The sequence below is a fragment of the Pipistrellus kuhlii genome, unplaced genomic scaffold (genome assembly GCF_014108245.1).
Source record: "Pipistrellus kuhlii isolate mPipKuh1 unplaced genomic scaffold, mPipKuh1.p scaffold_m20_p_42, whole genome shotgun sequence".
NCBI lineage: Eukaryota > Metazoa > Chordata > Mammalia > Chiroptera > Vespertilionidae > Pipistrellus > Pipistrellus kuhlii.
In genome coordinates this window covers 595,661-619,792 of record NW_023425543.1, presented here as the reverse complement: position 1 = coordinate 619,792, position 24,132 = coordinate 595,661, and the positions used below count along the sequence as shown (strand labels likewise).

The 24,132-nt window shown below is 63.2% G+C and overlaps 1 protein-coding gene across 7 annotated transcripts in view; it reads right to left on the bottom strand.

Annotated features, from left to right (window-relative positions):
* The window catches only part of NTRK3 (neurotrophic receptor tyrosine kinase 3), a 170,811-nt gene extending 170,206 nt beyond the window's left edge, over nt 1-605 (bottom strand). For all 7 annotated transcript variants that reach the window (XR_006739867.1, XM_036411849.2, XM_045572010.1 and 4 more), the window contains exons 1-2: nt 452-605; nt 63-325 (exon numbers count right to left, since the gene is read on the bottom strand). Coding sequence is in view for 6 of the 7 variants with exons in the window: in XM_036411849.2 (XP_036267742.1) it covers nt 63-310 (248 nt within the window). In the remaining variant the exon portion in view is untranslated. The remainder of the gene's footprint in view (nt 1-62; nt 326-451) is intronic.
* Between the last annotated feature and the right edge of the window lie 23,527 nt (nt 606-24,132).

Sequence of the window (24,132 nt, the reverse complement as noted above, 5' to 3'; positions counted from 1 at the left end):
CCGCGGGAGGGCTGGCGGGCGGGCAGGGGAGGCGGCCGGGGAGGGAGCGGCGCCTGACTTACATGGAAGTGATGTTCCTTGAGATGTCCGTGATGTTGATGCTGGCGTTCCCGGTGCTGTTGCCCGAGTCCTGCCCTTCCAGGAGCGGGAAGAGGTTCCCATCGTCCGGCCGCCGGCAATTGATCTCCGTCTTGCTGCAGACACAATTCGCAGGGCACGCCAGCACGGAGCCCACATAGTCCAGCCAGACGCTGCCCAGCAAGAAAATCCGCCAGAAACTACACTTGGCCGGGCAGAGAGAGACATCCATCTCCGATCGCTGCTTCTAAAAGAGACGAGGAGGAGAGGAGAGGGGGTTGGGGTGGGGGCAGCGGGGAGAGCTGGGTGGGGGGTGGGGGGGGGGTAGGAAACAAAGACAGCGAGGGAGGGGGGAGGGGGAGGGGGCCTCTGCCTTTGAAACGCCGAGCGATCAGATGCAAAATCCTTCAGCGTCGGAAACCATCGCGCCGCCACTGCTGCTGCCTCTGCCGCTGCCTCCGCCGCTGCCTCCGCCGCCGCCGCCGGGTGGGAGCCGCGGGGAGCGCCTAGCGGCTCGGTCCGCCCGGCATGGTGGCCGGCTGGGCGCTCGCGGCTCTCCGGGGCCGGGGGGCTCGGGGAAAGCGAGCCGCGCTCGCCCACTCCGAGACTTTGCAGGGTTGCAACAGACGATGGGGAGGCAAAAAAAAAAAAAAAAAAAAAAAAGGAACGGGGTGGGGGGTGGGGGGGAGGAGAGGAGAATGGTGCTAAAGTCACCAAGTCCCACCTACTGGGCAGAATTAAAACGGACACACCTGCAAGATACACACACACTCGCACACGCACACGCACACGCGCGGCGCCCGGAGCCCGGGGAAGGGAAGGGAAGGGAAGGAAAGGAAGGAGGAGGGTGCGCGGAGCTGCCGCAGCCGCCGCGGAGGGCTCGCCGCGCCTGCAGAAATGTGCTCCGAGCCTGCGAAACGCACGGGTGCTCAGAGCGTCTTCCTCGGCGCCCTCTCTCCCTCCCTCCCTCCCGCTCCCCTCCCTCCTCCCCTCCCCACGCGCAGCCTCCTCCCCCGCCCCCCGCCCGGGCTGGGAGCGGCAGGAGAGCGGAATCTTCCCCTCCTCCCTCCCTCCCTCCCTCCCTCTCCCCGCCCGTCCTCTCCCCTCCTCCCTCCCCACCCACCCACCCACCCACCCACTCGCCGGCTCGCGTCCGCACCGCCACCCGCAGCCGCGCGCCCGCTCCACGCCCCGCGGCCCGGCGCCCGCCCGCTGGGCGCAGCCCCGGGGACCCGGGCGAAGGGGAAAAGTTGCGGTCGGGATCGCGGGGGTCTGGACGGGGGAGGAGGAGCTGGCCGGCCGGCGGCGCGATGCGGAAAGGCGCTCTCCTGCCCACTTTCTGGCCCTCGCGCTGCCCGGTTTTGCTGCAATCCCCGCCGCGGGGAGGAAGGGGCGCGAGCGCGGCCGAGGTGACCGGGGAGCGCCCCCGAGCCCGGGCGGGGGGCACCGGCTCGCTGAAGGGAGCGCACAGGATGCCCGGAGCCCCGAGGAGGGCCGCGGACGCGTGGTCCTGCGGCTAAAATGACTCTCGCCTCCGTGATGGGGAGCCCGGCGCGGGGCCCGGCGGGGAGGGGGCTGCGGGGCACGCCCCGTGGGTGCCTCCGTGCCCCCTGCGCCTCCTGGGCGGCAGGCTGTGCCCCCGTGGGGCCTTGGGCAGGCAGGGGAGGAGCGCAGGTGGCCCTGCGTGGAGAGGCAGGGGGAATTGAGATGCAAGGGGCATATTTTGCCAAGCGCCAGGCCAGCCCTGTCAGCGCAGGCTTCTGGGCTGGGCTCTCCCCTGGGGCGCTGCTCTGGCTGCTGGGTGAGGGGCGGGCGGGCTGCTGTCTCCGGATGGATTCGGGATGGGGGTGCGGCACCTCCTTCCTTCCCTCCCCCCCCCCCCAGCCACCCCTTCCTGGTAGGGGCGCAGAGCAGGTGCAGCCGACCTTTGGCGGGAGCTCAGGGTCCCCAGAGGAGAGGAAGGAGGAGTCCCTACTTTCTCGGTAGGGACTTCATTTTATTTTATTTTTATTTTTTTAATAAAACGCCAAAATGCCAAGTGTGAGAGCCGTGTGCCCGGGAGGGAAGCGGCGCGTTGGCGGGCGCAGGGGAAGAAAGGGTTAGGGGGCCCCGGCAGGCAGACACATACAGCATTCATTCCCGGGAGGAGAAAGCGGCTGGGGCGAGGGCAGGCGAGGAAAGAAGACCCGGAATTCAGCCGCTTTCAGCCTCTGAAAGGTCCTCCCCGCCCCCTGCGGATTCCGATGCAGGTCATGCAACTTGCAGGCGGGCTGGGGGAGGGGGCGCGCGGTGCCGCCCGCCCAGGCCAGCCACCGCCGGGCCTGGCGCCTGCGAGTGGCACTGCCGCCGGGAGTGAACTTGGGGGGAAAGGAAAGGGAGAGAACATGTCTATAAAAGGCAGTTCCCCGGCTCCCCCTCGCATTCTGCCTGCCCTTGGCCCCATGAGACTTCTCCCCCAGTTGCCAGGATGGCCTGGTCCCCACACTGGCATTTTGCCCTCCCACCAGCAGGAGGGGACAGAGAGTGGAGACCGCCTCAGACTCTCAAACCAGTGCCTACTGGCCCTGGGCCAATCCCGATCCCCTCAGTCTGCTGGGCATCTCCTTGCCATTGCAAGGCCCGCTCTGGGGTCGGCTCTGAGATACCCGAGAGCCAGGGAAACTGAGGCACAGCCAGACCTCTAGCTCGGCCCCTCGGGAGGTGGGCCTCGCCCAGCATCGGGTCTCCAGCCCGGGTGCCCAGCACACTTCTTTTTGAAAATGAAAAGTGATTTTTAGCATTCCCAGCAGAGAAAGGGGGGTGTCCATAACTCAGAACAAATAAAACAGAGCCTTCAGAAACCCCTTTGGCGAGGAGATAGCAAAAAACAACAACAACAAAAACACAGGCTGTGCAGCAAGGGCCCCGGTGGCGCAGGACGTCACTCATCCTGACATGAAACGGGATGGAGACAGGATGTCACTGATGCTGGAGCCTGAGCCTGAGCAGGAAGTGGCAGCTGACGGGGGGGGGGGGGGGGGGGACCTTGTCCCAGGAGAGGGCGGCCTGGGCACGGACAGGCCGAGTCCAATGTCTAACCCCCGGCGGATCGCGGAAGCCTCCGGGCCTCAGCTCTGGTGTTTGTAAAATGACAGCGAGGCCCTCTGCCCAGTGGCACTCCGTCCCCCGAAATCCTGCCAAAAATGCAGGATCCCAGGCCCCCGCCCAGCCTACCAGCCCAGAAAGCCCGTCAGCACGCACGCTCCCCAGGTGCCTGGTGGCTGCGCTACACAGGAGGGGTGGGGAGATGGCGTGCCAAGTCCCCCCAGGGCCCGGGGCGAGGGATGCAAGACCCGTCTCCTGCACGGACGCCCTCTTCTGGGTCAGCAGGGGTCGGAGTAGCTCGTCTTCCTGGGAAGAGTGCCCTGGTGGCCCCGGAGATGGCATCATCGCGATGCCCACACCGGGTCCTTGGCCAGGCCTGGGGAGCGGACGCCCACTCATGAAGGGGAGACAGGCAAGCACCCAGGGGGTCCCCAGCAGCAGGGAAGTCCCCCCACAGGAGGCCCCAGCTCAGGAGCCTGACTCAGGTCCCAAGATCTTAGACACACACCCGTCAGAGGGAGAGCGGCTGGGGGCCAGGCCAGGGCCCGCCGCTCACTGCCGTCTGTTACAGAAGGTTCACTGAGCCATCCTGCCCTGCTGGGAGTGCACGCAGGGGCTGGGGCCCTCCCGGGGACGCTGCCCAGGTGAGCCTGCTTCTACTGACCCTGAATGGCTGATTCACAGAGGCTCTGGCCTGGAAAGACTCCCAAGGTCAAGGACCCACAACCCCCACTTGCTGCAGACATCCCGCACCAGCACCCCAAGTTCGCAGCCCGGGCTCCCACTCTGCCCCCACACAGCCCCACTCCCTGGTCGCCCTCAGTCTGAAACAATGCCGCCAGCCCCCTGAGGCTTCCGATCAGGGTTGGGGTTCGAGTGCTGGCACAGAGCACCCCAGGGAGAAGCCCATGGGAGGCTGCCACCTCCCCCATCTTCCGGGAGCAAACTCCCTCAGCCCCTCCCTGTCGCCAGAGCACAGCCCTCGGCCCTCCCTCCGGTCAGTGGCCAAGCCTTCAGGTTTGTCAATGGCCCGGAAAGTGTGACTTGAAGTCACGCAGCTTTCAGAGGCTCTGAGCTCGGGACAGGGGAGCAGGCAGCAGCAAGGGGACCAAACGTGGTTCCATATAACACTGGATTGGCTGCATCCATCCCCCCAGCGGCGTCTGAGCCCGGGCAAGGCACTTAACACTCTGTGCCTCAGTTTCCCCACCTGCAAACTTGGGAGTCGCAAGTATCTAACTCCCGAGGTTGTTGGGAGGAGAGGCAGTACAGCGCTTTGAACAGGGCCTGACACCCCCAGGCTGTCCTGACCCGGCAGGAAACCCCGCATCGGTGTCCACCAGCAGCCGGTCTGAAGGGGCACAGCAGCACCTCTTGGCAAGTCCATGCTTCCGGCCGGCGCAGCCTCCGCCCACCGATGGGTTCAGGCTCGGCTCTTGGCTGCTAGGTCCTGGGAAGGCAGCCCCAGGCCCAGGCAGGGGTATGTCTCGGCTGAGAAGCAGCCCCCCGACCCTCCCTGCTTCCCTTGCCAGCTCCTCGCTCCTCCTTGGCCTCCCCGGGGGACTGTCCCTGCTGGCTGGGAGCTGCTGAGTGTCACCTAGGAACCAGGAGGTCAGGGTTCAATTCCCAGTTAGGGCACTTGCCGGGGTTTCGGGCTCGATCCCCAGTAGGGGGAGTGCAGGAGGCAGCCGATCCACGATTCCCTCTCATCATTGATGCTTCTCTCTCTCTCTCCCTCTCTAAAATCAACAAAAAGTATATATTTTGAAATAATAATAAAAATTAAAAGAAAATAAGTGTAAGTTCCCTGAGGACAAGGCCCTGGCCTGTTTCCCTGGCAGAGTCACTGGCCCTTTAAACAAACAGCCCTGAGAACAGGCAGGCGCTCTGCTCATGCTCCTTAAGCCCCGCACGCTTGACCCCTCAGTGTCTGTCTCCCAGGACAGGGGCCGGCCTGCATGCCAGCTGAGAGTGGACACCGCCCCTTAGGGGGTGATTTAAGGCGCCCTTTGGCTGCCTGGGACCCCATGTGCACCCACAGGGAAGCCTGGGACAGAAACGGGTGCCCTGAGCTGACCACCTCCTCTGTGCCCTTTGCTGCTACAGCCCTGTCCCTGGTCGGGCCAATATCGAGGGGCTTCTGGAAGCACAAAGATTCGTGGCTCCTGCTCTCAGCCCCAAAGCCGGAGAAGGCTGGGGAGACAGCGGCTCGCAGGGCAGCCAGCCCCCGGGGCCCTCCCCAGGGGGAGCCCGGCCTGCTTCCGGCTCTTTTAAGTGCCCAGGCCTCCGGCAGCTCAGAGGGCTGCAGAGGCGGTGCCCCCAGTCCTGGGCTTGGAGAAGGGGAGGCTGCCAGCGGACCTGGGGCTCAAAGCAAGAAAGCACCCGATCGGCTCGTTTCCCCTGGCGGACGGCGGCTGGGAGCACCGCATGCTCACACCTTAGGTATCGAGAGCAAGTGGACCCTCCCCGCGCCCCTCCCCCCCCCAAAAAAATTAGTCCTACGTGCTGGGACACCAGCGTGGGAATTGGGAGAAGCGCGTGTTGGGGGAGGGGCCGAGGAGCCCCCTCTGCTCTGGAACTGGGAGCCGGCTCCCTCCCACAGGCTTTCTGCCACGTCCGCCACCCCCTCCCAGCCCACAGCACCAGCTGCACTGCCTGGGAACCAGGAACAAAAGCCCAGCCCAGGGAGTTCCGGGAGGGGGGGCGGGGGTGAGCAGGCACGGAGGTGGCCATGGGGGAAGGTGCAGGCCGGGCCCGGGGAGGACTCAGACCCAGAGCTGCGGGTGAGGGTGCAGGGTGGGGGCGGGTCCCAGAGACCCGGCCGGAGACACACTCTGAAGGCAGGCAGGCACCATGGGTGCATCCAACGGGTGGAAGCCAGACGGCCCTCAAAGGTGGGGCACTAGTCTCCCCCCGCCCCCGGGATGCCCCCCTCCTGCTGTCATGTTCTAGAACCATCCTTAGGACTGCAAGGAAGAGAGCCCAGGACCCCAGCCTTCTGGAGGGATGGCCGTGGCCCTTTTCCCGGGCAGACCACGCGTCCCCTTGCCCAGGGCGGGCGGCCTTCCTCATGTACTCACCTGAATTCGGGCCTCTGGTGGAGGGTGGTCCCAGGCTCAGGGCCTCCGAAGGCTGTGCCCCACACCGAAAGCGGAGCTTCGCCCCGGGCCACCTGGCCATCTCCCCGATCCGGGGTTCCAGGCATGGAGTGAGCAGAATGATGGCGACAATCCCTGATGCACAGACTTCTGCGTGCAGCACTTTTCTGCTGTGTGTAGTAGCAATTTCTACGCCCTTTCCACGCACGATTCCACTGAATGCTTGCAAAGCGATGCCCTGTGTTACAGATGAGGAAACAGAACAGACACAGAGGAGAGGTTAAATCTCCTGCCCACCACCTCCCAGCTGCTTGGTGGCATGAGCCGGACGTGAGCCCTCACCGCCACCCTGCCACCTCCTGAGGCCCAGGAGAGGGGAGAGGGGCGACCCGCCTTTTGCCCCTGACAGCCCTCTGCGGGGGTTTTCCTCTGGGAACAGGAAAGAGGAGGGTGGAGGCAGCCCCCAGGTGTGGTCACTGGGCGGGGCGGGGCGGGTGTGGCTGGGCGTGTCAGGGAGACAAGGGTCACTGCACAACCAGCCCTGGGAGCAGGTTTCCCAGCCCCCAGCTCCCCCTTCCCATTCGGGGATCACTGTCCCAGCTCCCGCCTGGCGGAGGGGAAGGATGGAGAGGTAGGCCCTTGGCTCAGGGGCCGCACTGGATGTCCTACCGGAGCATCTGTAATAAACAGATCAATAATTAAGAGAGGATGCACATTAGCCTTTGAACGGCTTCCAGAAAGTTTATTTTCATTCTGCACGAGGTAAACCAGCCTGTGCCCAATGCCTGGGGGAGGTGTGGGCAGCGACAGCGATGGGCGAGGAGGGTGGCGGGAGGGTGTGCTGTTGAGGCAGGGACCTCCGCGCTGGGCACACGTGTGTGGGGTCGGGGGAGGACGCCGGGCTGAGGGCGCCTGGGGGTGGGGGTGCTGTGTGTGTGGAGGCCACTGCTGGCCCCGGGGAGAGTTGGGGGGCTGTCTTCAGATAGGTTAGGAGCCGTGCTTCTCATCTGTTAGCTCTCAATGAGAAGCTCACAAAATAGAACATTTTAAATATCAGCCCGTCTCCTGACTCCCACTCCCTCTCCCGCCTCTCCCTGCTGGCTCCCTTTCCCTCCGACGCCCAAGCCCACCGGAAGCTTCCGGTCCTGGGACTTCCGGGGGTGGGGGGGGGAAAGGAAAAAGATATGATATTTTCTCCCTGTAAGCTCAGTTTAGCATGAACTCACCTGCCCCCACGCACAGACCAAAAATAACAGCAATAATAACATAGCGGGTCATAGAACTACAGAAGGTTCACATTTGGAAAAAGAAAAACAAACACCTTCGAGATGAAACAGTCCAGCATTTCTCACGCTTCTCCAACCGGAACCCCCAGCACAGGGGAGAATGAGGCCCACCCCTGGGTGGCGGGTGAGGGAGAGGAGGGGGTGGGGGGAGGAGGCAGCAGGCGCGGAACTTCCTTGAAGTCTCACGCTTTGTTTTGGAAATGTGTGCTAGTGTGCCACGCGCCTGCAGAGCACGCTGCGTGCGTTCCGGTAGACACAAATGTTTGACGACCTCCCTGTGAAGTCAGCGGCTGCGCCCGGAGGATGGAGGCCAAGTCCGTTTTCCCCGTCCCCTCGGAGAAGCCTGGTGTTCTGCCACAAGACCCTCCGTGGAAGCTCCCCCGTGAAGCAGCTCACACTTAGTCCACACGCCTTCTTCCCCATCCCTGCCATTTCTTACAAATAATTTTTTTTTTATTGATTTTGGGTAGGAAGGGAGAGGGAGAGAGAGAGAGAGAAACATCAATGATGAGAGAGAATCATGGATTGCCTGCCTCCTGCACGGCGCCCCTACTGGGGATCCAGCCCGCAACCCGGGCCTGTGCACTGACCTGGTTCATAGGTCGACGCTCAACCACGGGGCCACGCGGGCTGGGCCCTGCCATTTAATAGGTAGAATTGGGCCCAAAGTGGCTAAGTTATGTCCCCAAGGCCACACGGCTAGTGAGGACCAGAGCCAACAACTTCTATTTTCAGGCACCCGTTCCGTCACTCGAAAAAAATAAACAAATATAAAAGCAAAGCACAAAAAACATTCTGGCTGGAGCTCTCGGGGCCTCCTGTCCAAACACAGCTGGCCCTCCTGGACCACGGACCTCTCTCCCCAAACGCAAAGCTACCTCTGAGCACAGCGGCGCTTTCGGACAGATTTTATGACATCATCTCTCGAAGCATCTTTCTCCAAGAAACACAGACTCTCCGGCCAACTGCACAGGGGCCTCAGGACCACCGCCCAGAGGCAGCAGAGCTCAGCAGTGGTGGGTGTTCCCTGTGCTTCCGGCCTCCCGTCCCACGGGGATGTGCAGGTGAACGCACCACCTCCCACTGTGCAGACGGGAATGACCGGGGGACCTGGCTTCTCGAGGTCACAAGGTAGACCTTGGGCAGGGGAGTGGACAGGGTCACGTGCTGTATTATACCACTGAAAAAGAGCCGGCTTTCCCCACCCGGCCTCGTTAAATGATTACATCAGCTTCTGCTCCACCAGCCTGAGCTATGAGAGTGTGGGACTGAGGCTGGGGCTGAGCTGGGGCTGGGCTGGGCTGGGGCTGGGCTGGGGCTGGGGCTGGGCTGGGGCTGGGGCTGGGCTGGGGCTGGGGCTGGGGCTGGGGCTGGGGTTGGGGCTGGGGTTGGGGCTGAGCTGGGACTGGGGCTGGGGCTGAGGATGGGGCTGGGGCTTAGCTGGGGCTGGGCTGGGCTGGGGCTGGGCTGGGGCTGGGGCTGGGACTGAGCTGGGGCTGGGGCTGGGGCTGGGGCTGGGCTGGGCTGGGGATGGGGCTGAGGCTGAGGCTGGGCTGGGCTAGGGTTGGGGCTGAGCTGGGGCTGGGGCTGATCTGGGGCTGAGGCTGGGGCCGGGACTGGGGCTGAGCTGGGGCTGGGGCTGGGGCTGAGGCTGGGGCTGGGGCTGGGGCTGAGGATGGGGCTGGGGCTGGGGCTGAGGATGGGGCTGGGGCTGGGGCTGAGGATGGGGCTGGGGCTGGGGCTGGGGCTGAGCTGGGGCTGAGTTGACAGGACAAAGGCTATGGTGCCTCCTGCTGAGTGCAGGAGCACAGGCTTGAAAAGCTTCTAAAAATACCCGGCGTGGTCCTGCAGGGGGGCTGATTCAGCTGACCTTTCCTGAGCATGGCCAATTTGCTGACTCTGTGCAGGGGGCCGGTGGGCAGGGAGGCCTCCTCCTTCTCTCCAGCTGACCGGGGCGGCAGTGGGGCAGGATGGGAATATCCTCTCACTCCCAGCATCCCTCGCTGCTGTGGATCCAGGAGCGTGAAAAAGAAGAACCTAGGAGCTTCTCAGAGACTAAGGGCCAACCACAGGCTGGGCAAGATGGTGGAAGTCGGACTTGGGACCAGCCCCGGCCGGTCATCTTTCCTGGCTTTAGGGGCCAGGCCTCCACAGACAGAACTGGAGCCTTTGGGACAGGACACTGCCTGCCAAGGATGGACATGAACCCGGACAGCTCCTGACTGACGCCCTGGTTATCCCATAGGGAGACAGAGAGGCACGTTATAAGGCCAGTGGCATCCTAAGGAGCTCAGCAAGGAGCCCATGCCACCTGGAGCGACCTGCCTCCAGAAGGACGGGGGGGGGGGGGGGAGAGTAAGGGGGGCGATCACTGCATAGGCCCATCTGTGCGGCAGGGGCTTTCTCCCCATTGGGACGTCTTGTGATGCATCTCTAACCTGTCCAAAGCCTGCCTCGCTGCCAATGCCTGCACACCCGCCTCCACAGCTCGCCTCCCCGTGCTCACCTCCGCGCCTGCTCAGAGCGTGAACCAGAGCCGCCCTGGCTCGGAGGCGGCCAGGCGTGCTCTGCCTCCCTCCGGATTCGGGGTCCCGGAGGCCAGGGTTTGTATCTGCAGAGCCCGGCGCCTGTGTTGATCCACTAAACAGTGACTTCAACTAGAGAATCTTCTGCTTCCCATTCTTTGCTCCCCGACCAACACCCCAGCCTTTCCTCGGGGCCCAGGGTCAAACCTCGCCCACAAAGGGCAGCGTGGCCTCGAGAGCGATTTAAGTGGAAGGCGGACTGGCCGAGTCAGCCCTCTCACTCTCTGGGAGGCTGCCTCTGTGGAAGGGCCCAGAGGAGTGGGGTCCCGTGTTCCTGCAGGGCCTGTGGACAACGCGAAGGAAGCCCACACACCTGAGAGCAGAGCCAGCATGGACCCCGCCCCACAGGGAGGGCCTGCGCAGAGGACCGGGCACCCAGCTGGCAGGGAGAGCCCTTTCCTGCAAGGAGGGCTGCGGTGGCTCCCACAAGGCCACAGCTGGGCCTCGGCTGGCATCTAGCACCACCTACTGGCCGCCAGGGGAAACGCGAAGGCTGAGCGGCCACCTCTCCCAGGGGGCTCCTGACACCAGTCCTGGCCTGGCAGTCACACCCCTTCACACCCGCACCACCCCCTCAACCCCATCCTTCATCCAAGGGCAGAAGGGAAGCTTCGAGGGTGGCGTGGGCACTCCGAAGGAAGCAGAGGCCACGGAGCCAGCTGGTGCTGTCAGGCCCCGGGACAGGCCGAGCAGAGGAGATGAGACAGCGGGGGTCACCCTGGGCAGGAGCGGGGAGAGGGACAAGGAGAGCGGGGAGGGGAGGGGCGGGTGCTGGCGGGCTGTGTGCAGTCTCCCTAAGCAATCTGGGGGACACTGAGGTCTCAGGAAGAGGTCACACCCGGCCACAGCAGGTGCCACAAGGTGCCCCCGTGCTAGGCAACGCCACTCGCCCAGCTCTACCTGCCTGGCTGCTCCCGGGACCCAGCTGCAGTCAGAGGCAGCTGCTCAGGGCCCTGCTCCGTTTGGCTGGGGGAGAGAGAGCCACAAAGATGGGGAGAGACAGAGGGAGAAGGCACAGGGCGAGGGGATCGGATGGTAAACGGGTCGCACACAAGTTCCCCGTGTGGGATGGCAGCGGCGAGGCTCCCTTCAGGTCCGTTCTCCGCCGGGAGAGACGGCTCGTGGCCAGCATCCTGGACGGGGCAGACGCGGGACATCCCACCATCACACGGGGTTGGACAGAACAGTGTTGTCCAGAGTCTGCCCTGGACGCCGGGAATGTCCAAGCAGATGAGGGCGAGGAGAGGGGAGGGGAGGGCGTGTCCCCGGCCTGGAGCCTGAGGAGCCGGAGGAGGGGGTACGGCTCGGCTCTCGCAGCCTCTCCAGAAGGATGGGGTGTGAGCGAGTGCCAGGTGGCGGAGCACAGCAGAGGGGCAATTTCCAAGCCAGGCTGGGGGCGTCGGCGGGGGCGAGGCACAGGCTCCCAGGCTCCGATCTGCCGGAGGGCTCGTGGGGGACCGGCTTCCGGTATTTTTTGCTCAGCCGTGAGCCGGTCGCCCACGGGCCTGCCAGCATCCACGCCCTCGGACGTGAGCGAGTGGCTGGCTGTGCCGGGCGGGGGCGGGGGCAGCGGGAGGGGCGGCCGGCGTGCCAGCAGGGAGCGGGATAATGGGATTCCTGCTCCGGGGACCAGCAGACTCAGCGCGAGGAACAGATGGCCAGCGCGAGGGGTTAAAGGGAGAGATCGCTGTGGCGAGGAGCCCTGTCACTTTAGTTTGAGCGGAGACCCGGGAGGAACAGACTCTGGGTCCGAAATAGCAAATCGGGGAGGGCAAGCCGCCCCCCCGCTGCGCGCCCCCTCCCCGGCCCGGCTCCTGTGCCAGCTCCCGGGACCCTCTCCAAGCGAGGGGGCCCGTGGGCGCTGCCATGTGTGCCTTTGTCACGGAAACGGCTCTGTCCTGAACGCAACGGAATCTGCCAGGGGGGAGGGGGGCCTCCGAGGCTGCACCCCGACTTCCCCCAGCTTCTAGGGCCTCGGAGCTCCCTCCAGTGGTCCCCCCTGACCTCCCGGCCTCTGCTCCTCTCCTTTGCCACCCTTACTGCCCTCTGCAAGGGTCCTGCCAGGCAGCCCACCCCAGCCAGCCAGGGTGAGACACAAAGCTGCTCCGTCAGCTGGGTGCACAGCGGGCACAGAACCGGGCGCAGGCCCTCCGCAGGCCCACAGCGCGTCCCCCGCCCGCCTTCTTCCCTCTCTCCCCTCTCCTGCCTCGTCCTTCTTTCTCTGCCATTTCTCCTTCCGCTCAGCCCCCTCCCTGATCCTTAGGAAGCCGCTCTCCAGTTCTAGTCTCCGCTGAGCTCACGGAGCGGCTCTGCCCGCCTCTCCCGCCTCTGGTCCCCGCAGGTCCCGGGACCAGGTCCCCGTTTCACTCATGACTCGGGGCCTATGTCCCCCAACACTGCCCGTCCTCGGGCCTCTCTGCCACTCCTCCCTGGGAACCCCTCAACAGAACCGACGACTGGCCCAGCCATCGCCCACTCAGATCGCCCCTGGCGCCTCCTGCCCCTCTGGGTGCCATGGGGGTCTGGCGGCTCCCAGCCTCGTCTGCTCTAGACAAGGCCCTCGCCCAGGCCACATGCGGTCCCGCGGGCAGGCGGTTTTTCCAAAGACAGCTTTTTATTTGCTTCTCCACGACGCGCTGTCTGTGCCCGAGCATCTTCCCTCGCCTCCTCCAGCTCACCTGGCCCTGCCTATGTTCGGGCTTGAAGCCCAGCAGCCCGTGGAAGGGGCATCCCCGTAACCTGCCTGAGGGCGGGCACCCGCCAGGGCGGGGGAGGGGAAGCCACCCTGTGAGCGAGGAAACCTGCGTGCTTGGCACAGCTTTACTGAGACGTGCGCGCAGCACACGAGCCACCCGCTCCCAGCACACAGTGCAGAGACTTCACTGCAGTTACACCGTGGGCACCCGCCAGGACGGCCCATTCTAGAACCTTCCATCCCTCCAGAGATCTGGGCCCTTGGCGTTCATCCCCGTCCGCCCACACCACCCGGTCTCCCGGTGCCCGCGGATCTGCCTGTTCTGGCCGTGCCGCCTCGCCGGAAGCGGCAGCACGTGGCCCTCGGTGCGTGGCTTCTTCACGGACACCGTGGCTTCGGGGGCACCCACGTGGGAGCAGAGCAGACTAAGAGGCGTCCTGAGCCAGGGGCGTCCCGTTAGCTGCCTCTGCCTCATCCCCGCTTTCTGCTCTCTGGGAAGAAAAGAGCCCACGTGGTCAGGCACAGTGGCATTTCGTGGGATCAGTGGTGGGGCCCCAGTCCACAGGCGAGTGACCGGGGACCCCCACAGCCCCTCTCTGGGCTGTTTCCCCGGGTGACGAAGGCCTCAGGGGTGTCCTGGGGGAACTACTGACCGAGCGGGACCCACAAGCTCCCACAGGGACCCACCTGCGCAGCTACCAGGAGCCCGGGCAGAAGCCATGTCCGAGGGGAAGCCAGCAGGACCCTGGGCCTGCCAGGTCTCGGGCTGGGCTCTCAGACTGCGGGCCTGGAGGCCGCGAGCGGGCGCGGCTTAGGACCCAGCGCCCGCAGATCGGGGCTGGGCAGGGCTGCGGCTCACCTAAGAAGGGGATGAAGAATGGGCTGGCGAGGCGCATGGCCATCAATGAACCACAAAGCCTTTTAGCGTCCATTTGCGACTGCTGCTGAACCAACAACTGCAAACACACCGTGACGAGCGGGCCGCGGGCCTCCTGGGACCGCCCTGAACTCCAGCCCGGGCCCATCCCCAAACAAAGGAGAGGGGGTGCCCGCAGCGGCCCCACCTTGGCCTTTGTGCAGGGGCGCAGGCCTGGCCCCGCAGCCCTCCTGCTGCTGGCCTCCCCGGGCGGCCTGGGCCTGGGCAGGGGGAGCTCTGGGCAGCGGCACCCTGTGGGCAATGCCCTGATGAGCAGAGACGGCTGTCCTATCGCTTTCAGAACCAGATGCGTTTGTCTAATTCAGCCGCTGTAGTGCCCACGTGCTAAGGATCACACGCAGGTTCCAGGTCCCCAAAGCGGGGGACAGGGGTTGTGGGGCTCCGTGGGGGTTCCAGCGAGGCGGGCAGTCACTGTAACAGCCCCTTCCATCCCCGCTCCTTCCATGGGGCACCAGACTCAAAAGCGTGGGCAGTAGGCTTGGTCGGAGGGTCGGAGTGGGGTTTGGAGCACATGGGTCCCGGGATCTCACAAAGGAGCTCCGACTCCTTGGAGGCAGGAGGGGGACGGTCTCTCCACCTCCTGACCCCACACCCGCTTCTCACCCCACACTGCCTCCCGGTGTGGGGTGCACAGGGGAGTCTGAGCACTGAGGGGCCCAGGGGTCCCACAGCCACTGCCCACCGCCCCGGCCAGCTCTTCACTGGCCAGCGGGGCGGGAGGCTGCAGGGAAATGGGAAAGCCGGTCAGAGGCCCAGGCACAGCAGATGTTCAATACGCTCTTGTTTACTCTGAATTTACCAGCTCGCCGGCGCTTTTTTAGACTCCCTGGCAAAAACGGGGCAAAAGGGATGAGCACGCATGGTGCCAGGTGCTGTGGGAGGGGCCTCAACACCAAATCAGCTGGTCGGGCCAGGCTGGAGAGCGCCCTGTCCCCAGACCCGTGTCCCCAAAACCCCAGCCAGGCGGGCAGAGCTGCCAGCCGTGCCCCAAGCCCCGCGCCCCTCCTCTCCCGCCTGCTGCCCTCCCCTCCTCTCCCCTCCCTGCCCGCCCCGCCCGTGACGTCTGCCTGTTTATCTGCTGAGCCTGGTTTACCAATGCGCTGTTTTTACGAGTTGTGCTGTAGTTCTTGGTAAAGCACTTTAATCCACTTTAATGCCCCCACTCGTCTGCTCCGTGGCAGCCTGGTGGTTACTCTAATGCATCCTCTCACCTCAGGGTTACTAATGAGGTCAGAGGGAACGCAATATCCCAACTGAATAATTCACTAATCAGATGCTGCAGACTCCAGCGGTGAAATTTATTTCTGACACCTAGACGCAAATGGCTCTGCGGACACACTCCCTCTCTGCTCGGAGCCACTTCTGCTCCATGGAGGGCCCTGTGTTTGCTTAACAAAGGGCTCTGCTCTGGCCACAAACGCATCAAACACATCTCATCCACGGGGCCCAGCGTTTCTGCAGGGGAAGGGGGAGGGGGACGGCCAGGGCGGGCACCGTTTGGATGGGGGCTCACCAGAGCCCGGCTGCCGTCTGAGCCCCCTTCCCTTCCCTGCCCGCACCCCATCTTTGCGCCAGTGGCCACGAAACACCCCGCACCGCATCCCGGCCCCGTCAGATCCAGCCGCCTCAGGTCCGTCGTCCTGACCACGCCTGGAGGAAGCTTCTGGCAAACGGGAAGAAGCTCCCAGAACTGCCCTCAGAAGAAGAAGAAGAAGGCACACATCCGTTCCCCTTCTGTCCCCCGTTCTCAGGGGTCCCCAGCTCCTCTGAAGGCCGGGTCTCGGGGTGCGACTTGGCTGCATGGGACTCTGTGGACTGGCCCGAGGCCCTTCCTGGCCAGTAGCATTGCCCCCGTTTCTAAACTTGGGGCTGGAAGCACACATGTCCCCTTCGGAGTCCGTGCACGGAAATGCCCCCCCCCCCCCCCCAATCTTCCAACAGTTGTAAGGCTGCAGTTTGAACTCCAGCCCAAGTTTCCCCAGAACCAGAGCAACCACCCCGTTCTGGAACATTCCAGGCTCCCTTGGGCCATGCCAGGCTCTTTGTACCCTTTCGAGTAACCAGTGCCGGGCACAGGCACACAGAGGCACCCGCAGGTCTCAGATGCAAAGGACCATCCCTGCCTTCAGGGTCCCGCCAGGCAGAGAACTCACTAATATCCTTGGAGCTGGGTTGCCAAATAACAACAGTGATAATGAAAGCGTTTGTGTACAAGAGAGAGGAACCTGAATCTCTAAGCATAGAGGCTCTGAGTGAAATGTATCTTCAGTTCTCAGACCCCACCCAGAGGCACCCTCTGCCGTGGAATTATTGGAGCGCCTTCCTTTCTCACACCTGCACCCTCAGCACTCACAGGACAGAGCCCTCCCGCCCCAGCCCCACCCCAACCCCACCCCAGTGCCTCAGGCTGGGGCCCACGGGCTGGATGGGAGCCAATCTGGGCAGGTGGCTGGGGCCCAGCCAAGAGCTGCCCCTTCCTGGGTGGGAGGAGAGTTGGGGGGAATCTTGGGGAGTCTGAGGGGAACTTGGGGAGTCTGAGATCTCGGAGGAGGGGAGAGAACATCCTGGTCCATGTGTTTTTATTATATCAGCTCCAAGCCACCTGCTGTGGGTCCTCACCCAGCCTTCTCCCTCCTCTCCCTCCTCCCCCAGCCTTCTCCCTCCTCCCCCTCCCCACCCAACCTTCTCCCTCTCACCCAGCCTTCTCCCTCCTCTCCCTCCCCACCCAGCCTTCTTCCTCCTATCCCTCCTCACCCAGCCCTCTCCCTCCTCTCCCTCCTCCCCCAACCCTCTCTCTCCTCTCCCTCCTCCCCCAGCCCTCTCCCTCCTCTCCCTCCGCCATTAGCTAGATGGCCTCTGCTCCATGCCCTGGAGTCCCAGAGGCAGGCCCCTCCCCGGGCCACGGGTGCCCTCCAGGGTGGCCAGCCTGCTATGCGGCTGCCTGTGCGGCTCCAGCAGCTCCCCACTTGACCCCTGCTCTGAGGCGTGACCCCAGCTTGGCACTGCGGTTCTAATTTCGGAAGCCTCCTCCGGGAGCCCGGAGCCGGCATATGGCTCGGAGTCAGCGCTGCTGATCGGGCAGATGAACATCTCTGCTCCTGGGCCGCAGCCTGGCGGGGGGGGAGGGCCATCACCGCAGGCCCGGCACCAGGCCGCTCGGCTCCCAGGCCGCTCGGCTCTCTGGCTGCGCAGTGCCTTCGCCGCTGGCTTTTCTAGACTCTAGCTCTCCGCACACCTCCCCCTTGGTGCTCAGCCTCGAGCCCTGGCGCTTGCAGCCTCCGCTGCATCCAGAATGAGACTGTCGCTGGCCTGACCCCCAGGGCTGCCGGCCCCAGCCTCTCAGGAGAGCGAGAGGACGCACACTCGCCGAAGCCCTTCAGGCGCCCCACATGCTCGTGTGCGGAGGGGCAGCCCGCGAGGCAGAGATCTGGACCCCACACCCAAGGGCTCGGGCCTGCTCTGTGGCTCCACGCCCCTCGCTTAAATGGGACAACAGGGCCCTTCTTAAAGAGCCAGTCTCCATCAGCACCGGAGGGATGTCACTGAGGGGAGGATCGGAAGGAGCTGCTGTGTGGAAGCGCTGCCTGTGAACATAGGGTTGGAGGCTGGGTTCCCTCACAATCCAGGCCCTTGGGTGTCCTCACCAGGGTGTCCTCATGGGGTGCCCTGATCCCGTCTCACCCCAGGGCGTTCAGGTGAGGAGCTGAGCACAGGGACGCCTCTCTCCTTCACACTGAATCCGTGCCTTCCATTCATTCGTCCCATCCACCATTCATAACCTTCTGATCTTACCTGGGTTAATTCCCTCAAGCATCCACCCACCTATCTGTGCGTTCACCCACACACCCACCCATCTACCCACCAGACTATTTATCTCCTCATCCATTCACCCATTCATCTACCTGTCCTCCATTCATCAGACCACACACCTATCCATTCATTCACTCATTGACTCAGTCACAGGTTTCATCCATCCCTCTATCACCTCCGCACTCACACATCCATTCTCTGCATACTCTTCCATTCACTCACTCATCCATCTTCTCATCCGCTTACTTATCCATCTGTTACCCACCCACCCAGTCATCTCTCCGTTCATCCATTCATCTCTCTATCCTCCATCCATTCATCAAGCCACACACCTATTCACTTATCTACTTATTAATTTATTCCTAAATCCCATCCGTCCATCCTTCTATCCACCAGTTCACCTCCATGCAACTACTCTCACCCACTTACCTACAAATGTACCATCAGCTCACCCACCCATCAATCCATCTAGTCTTCACCCGTTCTTGCATTCTTTCACTCAATAAGTTTTGAACACCTACTACATTCCAGACGCTACATGTTATGCTAAAGACCGAATAAATATGAATAAATCACCTATCCTGCTTTTAAAGAGGTCAAGCTACATGCATAAGAGCCACCCTCCCACCAGGGGAGGAGGGTGAGGGACTAATCGGCGGGGAACTGCAGTGGGGGAGAGGATGGATGGCAGAGTGGGAAGCCGGGGAGGTGTGGGATTCCGAAGGGCCCTGTGGGAATCAGAGAGCCCTGGGACCTGGCAGCTGCATGGTACAGAGATGACGAGCAATCGCGTTACGGACAGGGACGTTGGTGCCGGGCAGAGGGACCACACAGGTAAGGCGTACAGGCAGGAGTGAAAACAGAGCTCTCAAACAGTGGCTCTCAGCTGCGGGTGGTTTTTGCCCTCGAGGGGACGTCTGGCAATCCCTGGAGACACTGTAAGTTGTCGCAACGCGGAGGGCCACGGGCACCGGGTGGATGGAGGCCAGGGATGCCACTAAAGGACGTACAATGCAGGGCAGCCTCCATCCCATAACAAAGACGTATCTGGCCCCTAATGTCCATTTTCCAGGTGAGAACACTAAGGTTCAGAAAATTAAAAACAACAACAGCAGCAAACTGGCTCTCCATCACACAGCGGTAAGTGGCAGAGCACCAGAGCGCGCCCGCACTGCCCCGCCTGATGGTTCAAGGTAGCGGGCTGGTGAGGCCTGGTGGGGAGCGCGGGCCAGAGACTCCGGGGCGTGGAGCCAGCGCCCCTTTCCCGCGCTCCTGGCTGGAGAGGAGCCGGGTGTGCAGGAAGGATGGGGAGTCGGGGGATGGAGGGAGGAAAGGCAGGCTGAACGGAATGCGCCTGCTTCTGGAGGGCATGGGGGCTGGAGGCCACGATGGCAGAGCAGAGCCCACTGCAGCCATCCGCATGGGCCCTGAGGGTCCACGGGAAGTGCCGCGGCCATGAGAGGCGAAGGGACTCCAGGGGCACCGGCAGCAAGCGGCCTCGGAGGCGTGGGGGGAGGCGCAGGGGGATGCTGCCTCCTGAGCCTGAGCTTCACCCGGAACCCCGTCGCTCTCTGGTCCTCCGAGGTGGACATGGCCCCCACCTGCCTCCGTCAGTGCCCAGCGGAAGGGACAGTCCTCACAGGTGACCAGTGGGACCTGCTGCTACACACTGCCCTGGCCCGCCCTGGGGGCAGAGCCACTGTTTTGGGGGACAATGCCTTCACATCGGTTAAGGGAGCTGCCCCCTGCCCCCTTCAATTCCTTCCCACGGGCCACATACATACATCCTCCTCTCCTCTCCCTCCCTCCCCTCCTCGCTCTCTCTCTCTCTTACACACACACACACACACACACACACACACACACACACACACACGGTCGGAGGCTTTCGTGGGCATTGCTCGTCACATGAGGCAGGCAGTTTGCTAAAGAAAATGGTCCCTGGCCCCACTGCTCTGAGCTGCATCCGGGTGAGAGGCTCCGAGAGAATCAATTGCGCCCACGAAACCCGAGAGGAGACAGGGCAGGGGAGGGAGGGCCCGCTGCACCGGCAGCCAGCGAGACGGGCAGGCAGTCACGCGCAGGCCAGGGGAAATCTCTGCAAATTGGATTTCTGGCTGTGGCGGGAGGCAGGCCAGCGCAGGGAGAGGCCTCGTCTCTGTGGGAGGAGCCCCTGATCCGGGGTCCACGGCTGCCTTTGCCCAGAGAGGCCGGGGAAGGACCCCGACAGCCCTGTCTGGAGGGCAGTGTCTGCCTTCCCGGCTGCCCCGCTGGCTCCTCAGTCCGTCCTCCATTTCTCCAAATCCCTCAGCTTCTCAGCCCCTCCTGGCAGGAAGGGAGGGGGATGTCCAGAGACATCAGTGAGGCCTCAGAGGTGGGGATAGTGCTGGGGAGCAGAACCTGTGACCTGCCACCTGTGGAGGCCCTGGGGGTGAGGGGAGCAGCCCCAGACCCTGCTCCACAGCTGTGGCCCCTCCTCTCTGGACTGGGGGCCCCCCTTCCCTTCCACCCCTCAGAGAGCACCTGAGCGTGCCCTGCTTGGCTGGGCGGTGAGGTCATGGTCACTGCTGCACCCACAGGGGGCGTCCCAGGGCAGTGGGGGCCAGGATGTGGGCATGGGGGGAGTGGGGAGGGGTGCATGCTGCACCCAGGCTGCCGAGCAGCAGGACCAAAGCGAGCTGCTCCTGCGAGAGAAGGCTGCCCGCCTGGGGCTGGTGGTACACACCGCCTCCACCCGGCTCTGAACAAGGCCGCCGGGCCCCGAGAGGCGGGAACGGAATCCGGAAGCCACCAGCAAGGACTCGAGCCCCCTTGAATAACGGGATGATCCCTGTGCCTCTAAACAGCAAGGTGGGGACAGGGTGGGGCTCACCTGTGAGCGTTCACGATCAGGAGCCCCTGCTCCTACCGCACCCCTTCCCTGCCCAGACCCTCCAGGGCGCATCGGCCATTGCTGTTCTGGAGCACCTGCCTCCTCGGGGCCTGCTGCCCTGGTCAGCCTCAGGGTCACCTGAGGGGGGCCAGGAGCTGCCAGCACAGACCAGCACTGTGAGGCCCCACCACCTGGACCTGTTCCAGTCCCTCCTGCCTCCCGTCCACCCGCAGCCCTGGCCTCTGCACCCCCATTCTCCATCGCTGGGCCCGAGTGACACCCCGGCCCTCCCCCCCAGACCCGAGCCGCTCCGAGCCCTGCAGAGGGTCAGGCTCTCGCGACCCGGGAGATCATTATTTCCGAATGTGCCCGCACCTCTGGGAAGTGTCAGCGCAGAGAGCAGAGTGAAAATAACAAACCGACACCACCGACAAGCAGCGCCCCGCGTCACAACAGGAAGCTGACAAATGAAGAAAATAACCGGGATCGGGAAAGGCACGGCTCGAAGGCAGGGGGGGGGGGGGGGGGGGAGCGCGCGAGGGCGGTGAGAGCACGGCCTCTGAAGGCGAGTCCCCCAATCTGGGGCACGCTCCCTGCAGCCCTGGCGGACACGGAGGGCAGGCCCCCTAGTCCCCTCCAGGCAGAGGGCAGCGATGGGCTAGACCGGGTCATCTGGGACGGGGTCACCAACCCCTGGGCTAGAGAGAGGGCAGGAGCCCCCGGCGAAGGCCAACATGCACCCAGAAACTAGAGGGCAGGGGGCAGGAGAAGGCGTGGACATGAGCTTAGAGCAAGTCTAAGCCCCGGGCCGCGTCACCCGTCCATCTCCTACGCGTCATCATGGGCTCTGAACGGTGCAGGTGCGTCTGCTGGCGCTGCCTGACCCCTCTCCGCGCCCTGGTCTTGGGTCAGCACCCCCTGCTGACCAACCCCTCCCTGGTGCTCAGCCTCCACTTCACAGGTGGGCGTGGCCCAGGCCTGGCCAATCGGAGTGGTCCATCCCGGCCACGTCAGTAGCACGTGGGTGGGCTCGCCAGGAAATCCTGTGGAAAAGAGAAACTCGCCAAGAAACTCAGCCGGAAGCTGAAGTGCCTCCGATACAGGTCTGCCCACACGACCCCCCCGAGCTGTGCTGCCTGGTGGAACGTGAAGACGGGCTCAGGGAGAGGAGGCTTTCGCCACAAAGACAAATGCCGCAGGATCCCCCTCATCTGAGGCGCCTCCGGGTCAAGTCTGCGTCAGGCGTCCTAACCACGGAGTCCAGCCCAGCCCGGCTGCTGATAAAGGGGCCCCTCACTCCCTCTGGTTCTCCCACTCAGTGTCCGGGAACCCTCCAGAGACAGTGGTCGGGACAAGACATGAGAGTTGCTGGGTCTTTGGCAGACAGACCGTCAAATTTGAACCTAATTTGTGCCACCGGCTACCACGGGATAACTTCCGCCTGCTAGGATGCTCGGAAGGAATTCCTTCATCTCCGCTCCAGCCTCAGCAGACTGTCCACCTTCTCCAAAGGACCACCCCTGACCAAGGCACCCCCATTCAGTAGGAACCGGGGGAGGGAGGCAGAAAAAGGCTGACACCCTCCCAACTTGCACCACGCCATGCACGAGGCAGCCCTTCCCCCCGGGAATATTAGTTGGGAGGAAAAGCCACCTAAACAGGCTGAAAGGTTCAAACGAGAAGAGACTCTGGGCAGCGGCCATGAGGGGCCCGGGGCCCAGCTCGGGCCCTGCGGTCCAGTTCTCGCGCCATCTGCGTTAGGTAGGTCAGCCGCAGTGGCCAACCAGAGTGATGCCGGGCGCATAAATATAGTTCATATTGTACAGATTTATAAATACAAGTGCTGTCGCACCGCCGGGCCGCCTGTGAAGATGCGGGCAGGTTGTGAGGAGGGGTGAGCCAGTTGCTGATTGGGGGGTTAATTAGCTCTGCTAATAAACTGCCTGTAGCTTTTACTTAAGAAAAATAACATATTTCATCGCAGGGAGAACAATTACCGTGCATGTAGAATAGATACTTCTGCCTAATGAACATTAGAAAGGCTTTCCTCGGAGGAAGAAAACCACACACACACACACACACACACACGCACACACACGCATCTCTGCTTTGAACAAAGAGGAAAGGCCAGTCCCTCTGTCCACCACGGGACAGACTGCAGTGACCGTAACTTCAATGGTGTGTGGGCAGCTCTCCAGTCCCAACGCCGACCGTCAGCTGGTGGCCACTGGCAACAGCGCCCGCCTACAGGAAGTCAGAGTTGGGTCCCAGTGGGAACCCGAGGGCTGTGCGGGATCAGCCATCCGAGCTGCTAAGCAAGAGGCTCAGAAGAAATACCTTCATTAGCGGTGAGGGGGGCTTGATGGCCATCCTCTGGAGCCAGAGGAGGCACCAGCAGGGAAAGAGCCCACGAAAGAGCCACAGCGGCAGCAGACTGCAGGGCATGGGCCCAGAGTTGGGACAGGGGTGGGGCTCCAGGCACACAATCAGGAGACACTCGGACCCGGGGCTGCACGCTCCTGAGGTCCTGGGACTTGGAAAGCCTTGGGAGCCATCAGACTGGGGTGGTGGTCCTGGCTCGCCTGCTCCGTCTGCTCCTCCAGCACTCTCTGCAGACGAGGCCCACTGGCCGGAGCTTTCTCTCCTACTGGCCGCAGGCTGCCACCCAGAACGGACTGGAACTGGACAGGCCGGATCTTCGCCATCTCTGCTCTGACTTTGCCTCTTTGTTTCATGGTAAGGAGAGTGAGATCCAAGTTCAATTCGTGTTTTAAGTGACCTTGACAAAGGCCTCTGGGCTTTATGCTGTCCAGGAGATGTCCAGATATCTGCAGTCCTTGGATTCACCAGGGGTATCCAATGAGTCACCTCCACCTTCCAGAATCCAGAAAACTAACCCGGAGGAATGCGGGCAGAGAGAATTGTTTGTTCCAAAGAATCACCTTTGGGTGAAGGAAGATGCACAAATGTAGCCCCAAGGGGGAAGCGTCGTGGGAGCCATCGGGTTGCACGCCAGTAATAAGCTTCTTTTTCTTCAGGGTGCTGAGCCCAGGGAGACAGCGATGTCACCCTGTTCCAGTCTCAGTTGCTAGGGTTACCGTAACAAAGTGCCACAGATGGAGCGGCTTCCATGGCAGGCTTTTATTTCTCACAGTTCTGGAGGATGGCAGTCCTAGATCGAGGCATCAGCAGGGTTGGTTTCTCCTGAGGCCTCGGTCCTTGGCTTGCACACGGCTGCCTTCTCTGTGTCCTCCCGAGGCCTTTTGCTCGGTGTTTGCACATCCCTGGATATCCGAGTGGGCCCAGTGTAATCACAGGGCCTTCCAATGGGGAAGGCGAGGCAGAAGAGGAGGGCCAGGGGGAGATGTGACGAGGTCAGGAAGGCACCGAGATGCCAGGCTGCTGGGGTGCAGGTGGAGAAAGGGGCCCTGCGCCTATGAGTGAGGGCGGCCTCTAGAAGCCAGAAAAGGCAGGAGCCCGATTCAGCCCTGGAGCCCCAGAAGGGACGCAGCCCTGACAACACCTTGACTTCTGCCCAGTGGGCCGAGCTGGACTTCTGACCTGCAGGACTGTACAACGTGAAGTCTGCGCTGCATTAAACGCCACCAAGTCTACGGTCCTCTCTTAAAGGAAACGGATGCGACGCTGATGACGCTCTCCCTGGTGCTGAAGGGGACCGGTCAGGGG